At 52.2% G+C, this 5,541-nt stretch overlaps 1 protein-coding gene and 1 non-coding gene across 2 annotated transcripts; both read right to left on the reverse strand.

Moving 5' to 3' along the window:
* Positions 1 to 1,248: 1,248 nt before the first annotated feature.
* On the reverse strand, positions 1,249 to 2,797 carry LOC119326730 (AP2-like ethylene-responsive transcription factor At1g79700). Its single transcript, XM_037600377.1, has 4 exons — positions 2,595 to 2,797; positions 2,401 to 2,483; positions 2,135 to 2,306; positions 1,249 to 2,032 (listed from the first exon to the last, which is right to left on the reverse strand). The coding sequence occupies exons 1-4, from the start codon at positions 2,795 to 2,797 to the stop codon at positions 1,249 to 1,251; spliced, it is 1,242 nt and encodes a 413-aa protein (XP_037456274.1).
* Positions 2,798 to 4,055: 1,258 nt separating this feature from the next.
* TRNAV-AAC lies at positions 4,056 to 4,129 on the reverse strand. Its single transcript has one exon. It is a non-coding gene; the product is annotated as a tRNA-Val (tRNA).
* Positions 4,130 to 5,541: the final 1,412 nt, after the last annotated feature.

A 5,541-nucleotide genomic window follows, 5' to 3' on the forward strand; every position in this document is an offset into this window, starting at 1 on the left:
AATCGTGGGGCCCCCGATGGAGAAAAACGAGAGGTAATGTGCCTCTATGGCGCCCGCTACAACTTGAGCCCTAGGGTCGTGACCCTCCCAGTCCCTCGACTGCGCAGACGCGCCGCCTCTCTTGTGATCTGCAATGAATCCACGATTATTGGTCCGCGGATCACCGCTGGCGTCCGCTCTCCCTCAGTCTAGCTCCGCCTACTAGCTGCTCCGTGCTTGCACTAGTGTACGGTGTACCATGCTGCTTGTGATTCCCGTCCTCCGCCTGGCCGCTGGGCGCTGGCCTTGCCTCCGCTGAATGCAGGACTTGTCGCCCCTCCAAATCTGGTGCTGGTCCTCCTCGGCCACTAATCAGTTGGTAATTTATTGATTCTTGCACTGGGAGAAGCAAACGACAATAAAAGATGCACTTGAAGTTTAACACACATGATGTATGTGTTGATTTCTGAATTGATGTCTTTTTTAGATGAAACCCGAACTGATGTATATTTATATCAATTTTATTCCATGCTACAGAAAAATAAGATGAAGACATATTTTCATTAGTGACCTGCAACAACAGGAGTGTCTACACATATGGGAGGAATAGATGAGGGAAACTATTGCTTTGGTATTCTTTTGTGTCCCTTATTATTATTTGTACCTTTTTTTTTCATGTTTAATCTATTTGGTTCCATTGTTAAGCATTGAATTTCAGTTCTACATATATTGTGCAATCGAGCAAATTTATGTAAGCTTTGGCATGAGACGTTCCCTGGCTAGCGAGGTATTATTTGGCCAGTGTAGATATTCGTTGGATACTTCTTTAGTTATACAAAATTAAGAAAATTTAGGACCCGATTTTGTATTTTGTCCCGGGCCCTCAAATTCCTGGAGACGGCCATGCTTATACACTTTAGGAATTCGGCTAGGTCCTGGTTAGAGAAGTAAAATCTATAGCCTTTTAGGGATCGGCTCGAGATTCCCTAAGATAGTAAAACTCGGGGTGCTTTCCCATTTTATTGGTTCAAGGGTAGCTGTATTTTTTTCTCTCTTCTTCATCCTCGAGAAATAAATTAGGAGTAAGAATTCGCTAATGTCTTGGAATCAAAATCCATTGTAATTATATATATGTGGTAAAAGGATCTAGCCTATGAAGATTGGCTTGTCAAATCAAACCCTGATCAGCTTGTTATTTACACAAATTCAAATAACAACATAATTTACATAAGATACATTCATCATGCCCCTCAACACTACTCAGTACAACTATTGTAGCGCCGCAATGTCCCCAAACCCATCCCAGGGCGTCGTCGTCGGTGCCATCCTCTCGCCGCTACCGTAGCACGACGCCACGGCGGCCCCCTGAAACCCCGCATTGTTGCCACAAGCGTTGCTTGGCGACGAGAAGAGGCCGCACACGTCGGAAGAAACCCCATGGAAGAAGTCGCGGTACTCGTACGACCCTTCCCCCGCCGGCAGCTCCCCGACGCGATCCGCGCACCCTCCCGTGCCCTGCGGCGAATCCGGGTCGTTCCTCTCCACGAGCTGCTTGAACATGGTCGACTTGAGCAGCAGGCTGAGCGCCGTGGACGAGGACGACGACGAGCTCCTCCTCCTCAGGCCGCCACCGAGCGCCGCCGCGCTGTGGTCGAGGATGAAAGGGCTGCCCGGGGCCGCCGCCGCCGTCGTGGGAGGGAGCATGATGTGGGCCTCGGCCGGGAGGAAGCGCTCGTGCTCCACGGGGCTGGGAGGGAGCTGCGTGTGCATGCCGGCGAGGAGTTGGTCGGCGAGCGCCGCCGGGCCGGCGACGGGGGGCTTGAGCCACGTGATGTAGGACCTGAGGTCGAAGTTGGTGACGGCGTTGACGCCCTTGTACTCGATGGCCGCGATGTCGTAGGCGCGCGCCGCCTCCTCCTGCGTGCCGTAGGTGCCGAGGTAGAGGTACTTGTTCCCGAAGACGCGCCCGATCCTCGCCTCCCATCGTCCGTTCTGGTGGTGCCTGGCGACGCCGCGGTACTTGGACACGCCTCTGGAGAAGCCGCTGCTCTTCCTGGAGGAATCAGGTTGGAAATCTCAGAGTTAGCTAGGTGCACGTAAGAGGAGATTAGAAACACATGTGATATGGCAGGGTTTTGGAGTTGACATGTGCCACCTCCTTAGCGACGCCAGGTACTCCTCCTTGGTGAGGGTCTCCATGATCTTGAGCTCCTTGTCGTAGTCCATGACCGGGAAGTTGGTGTAGGTGGTGGCGCCCCAGTACTTGAGAGCAGCCAGGTCGTAGGCCCTCGCCGCTGCCTCCTCCTCGTCGTACGCTCCAAGATACACTGTAGTATACATATTTCCAGCGTTAGTCATCTGACAACATAGGTATACATACACTGTAGCATCGCTCTGTTGTGGCACTGCCACGGAACCTACCCTGCTTGCCCTTCTTCCTCTGCGTGGGGTTCCACGAGTTCTTGTCCCACAGGTGCGCCTCGTAGCGGCCCGTCCACCGATGCCTGCATACATGCATCGATCACAGAGTCAGTTACCATCACAACATCAAATCAATCGTGGCATGCATATGCAAACATCGGAGCTGATCTTTGAATATAAGTACACACACCGACCTGCTCACCCCACGGAACCGGGAGCTCCTCTTGACGGCGACGCCGGGCAGGGACGCCTTGCCGATGCCGCCGCCGACCGGCCCGAGCGTGGGCTCCCTCCTCCTCCTCCTGACCACGACCTCGCCGCCGCCGCCGCCACCCAGCACCGCGGGCTGCCCCGCGTAGCTCTCGATCTCGCTCTTGACCATCAGGATGCTGTCCATGGCTACCTCTTCTTCCCTCTCTCCAACAGATGTGAATGCGATCGATCGAACCAAGGAAACCCAACGAAAGTAGGCCGAGGACGGAGGGCAATGGTGCACTTGTGCTTGTGCGATAGCCAGGTGAGGAGACGAGCTGCTGCGTGCAGGTGTCCGCGGGCGGGCGCGCTTATATGCTGGCGACGGATCTTGTCCGGGGCGGCAGCTAGGGAGGAGAAGGAGACAAGGCGATTGATGGTTCCGTGGCTCCCGCGTCTGTCTTTACGATGCGGATTTAGTTCGGGAACATCGATTTTAAGCGCATGCAGCCACGGATCCTCTGTCCGGTGGCGGAACTCGGCCGAGTTTCTTGGCGACGGCGGCATGTGTTTCCTTGTTATATTATACAGTACATGACGGGAGCGGAGAGCATATGTCTGCGTGGCCAACTAGGGAGAGCTCGGAGGAGCAGAGCGTCGCGTTCGCACGAGCCCGGACCAAAACGGGGCCTTGGACTTGGGGCTGGGACGAAATAGCGGCAGGCCAGCTGAGAAACCCGTGCGCCGCCCTTGTCTCGTGCTCTGCTCGCGGGGTGGGTGACATGTCTCGTGCGCTTCACCCTGCGAAAGAGACGATCCCTCGTTTTCTTTCGGGTGAAAACCTGCTCTCGGCTTCTCAACAACCAGCCCTGCGACTGCGAGGGCTTGGGGCGTTCGTCGTGGCTCGATCGACCGTGACGTCGGCCGTGGCGCCGACGCACCGACAGGGACAGGGACATGCTCGGCGCGCGCTCTCGGGTTGCCCGCGCGCGGCCGGGAGGCCGGCTGCGCCGTACGAGCACGTCCGTGTCGTGACACACACCGTCCAGTCCAGCAGGGACGGAGCTGACCCCAACAAACTGCAGCAAAACCTTCAGTACACATTAGTGAAAAGTGAAAAAACAGGGTTTGCGATGATGTTTTTGGCGGGAGTAGGACATGTCGAATAAGACTTGTTGGTTAGTATGGTTGATCAAACAAGAACAGGATTGTGGCGCAGTTTGCTAGCGCGTAGGCGGGTGATCCTGAGGTCGAGAGTTCGATCCTCTGTAACCCCCAGCCCGTGCAAAGTGGTGATGCAAAATGCTCTATGGCAACTTGGGTCGTCACATGCATCTGATCTGCAGATGACACGAGCAAATCTGAACTTTGTTTTTCTCCTTTTTTCTTCTCTGCTATGCCCCCTAGACTAGCTGAAAAACAGAGCGAGGGGTTGGTAAAAATTCAGAAGAATAAAAACATAATGGCTTCGCCCGGGTTCGAACCGGAGACCTTCAGTGTGTTAGACTGACGTGATAACCAACTACACCACGAAACCGTTGTGCCTTAGCCGCCTCTCTTAACGATTTATACGACTATATGGCTGTTACGTGCTATCAACTTCACATGCAAGATGGTAAAATTCACGAAAAAGAAAACAACGGACAGCAGACTAGCTGCCATGGCAGGAGACGAAATTTTCTTTGCACACGGACCCTGCCATATGGCAAGAGAACACACAGCCAGAGGGACATACAAAACAAATGTACCACTACCCTTGTCAATTAAACAGGAGCTCACATACACCGGTGAAGCATGGCCGCAACCATTGCTGAGTGGTGTGCACGAGCAGACCGGAGCATGCATCCTGATGCTATTCTGGAGGTGTTGGCACCATCCAGTGGCTTCTGCAGTAACTTCTCCACATGTAGTTCATTTATTTTTCCTTGCACTTTTAAACTAAATGAATGTCATCTGCAAATATGTACAGCTCCTTCATAGTACAATGAACTTAGGGCCTGTTCGGAGTCTCGCCACCCGCACGACTCCGCTCCCGGAGTGGCCCGAGCTTCAGTTGAAAATACGGAGTGGAGAAACAGATGCTCCGCAGATTCTCGTATTTCTCGGAGTGGTGGATTGCCGAACAGGCCCTTAATACTCAAACAACACGACCTTACATTTTCTGTTTGTTGCACCTAGCTATGACTGAGAATAGGGTTTCAGTTCAACAGACTTGAATGGTCCTTTGAGAGCCCTCTGCGAGGACGAGAGCACTACGATTATCGTTCTCAGCAGAAGCGACAGTAGTGTTCTTGATGAAGTAATACTATGACTCCTGTCTTTTTGTGATTTATAATTACTTTATCTGTGATGAAAATTAACATATCCTCTCCCCTTTGGAGAATTTCGGAGAATTTAATTTGTGGCTGGCACCAGAGCATGGGATGTTCTTACGCCCAAGTGATGGAGAGTTTTTTTTTTTTTTTGAAAAGGAGGAAGACCTCCGGCCTCTGCATCAGAACGGATGACAACAACGCCCGAGCATCTGAACATGGATTAGGTACTCCTGGCTAGCACCAAGGAGGCAGTGGTGTTAATTTACCCTCACAGATCAATCTGATAGTTTGTCGCTCGGTGCTTTGGCATGTCTTATATTGTTGGTAGCATGCCTTTTTTGGTTTATGGTTTTTCTTCTTTTTTGGAGAAATAGGAGCCCCAGAGTAGGCTCCTTGTTCCATTTCACAGAATGAAACCAGGAGAATAGAGTCCAAGGTGCTCGCTGTAACTAGACTATCCAAACAAATGGGTTTTTGCCCTGTAGAAGGACAAGTTATGGCTGTGCAATCGCAATGTATTGATCGGTGCACCAGGCACGTATATATAAGTACAGAGGTGGGCCACAACCTCAACTATACAAGGAAAACAGGAGGTGGGCCCTACACACACATATACACGTACACAATATACTCA

The sequence above is a fragment of the Triticum dicoccoides genome, chromosome 1A (assembly GCF_002162155.2).
Source record: "Triticum dicoccoides isolate Atlit2015 ecotype Zavitan chromosome 1A, WEW_v2.0, whole genome shotgun sequence".
NCBI lineage: Eukaryota > Viridiplantae > Streptophyta > Magnoliopsida > Poales > Poaceae > Triticum > Triticum dicoccoides.

Bases quoted from the DNA above. Each gene is read 5' to 3' on its own strand.
- LOC119326730 (XM_037600377.1), bottom strand. From the start codon at position 2,797: ATGGACAGCATCCTGATGGTCAAGAGCGAGATCGAGAGCTACGCGGGG. The intron at 2,484-2,594 runs GTCGGTGTGTGT...GCATGTATGCAG, and splicing joins CGGTTCCGTGGGGTGAGCAG to GCATCGGTGGACGGGCCGCT. The intron at 2,033-2,134 runs GTGGCACATGTC...TGATTCCTCCAG, and splicing joins TACCTGGCGTCGCTAAGGAG to GAAGAGCAGCGGCTTCTCCA.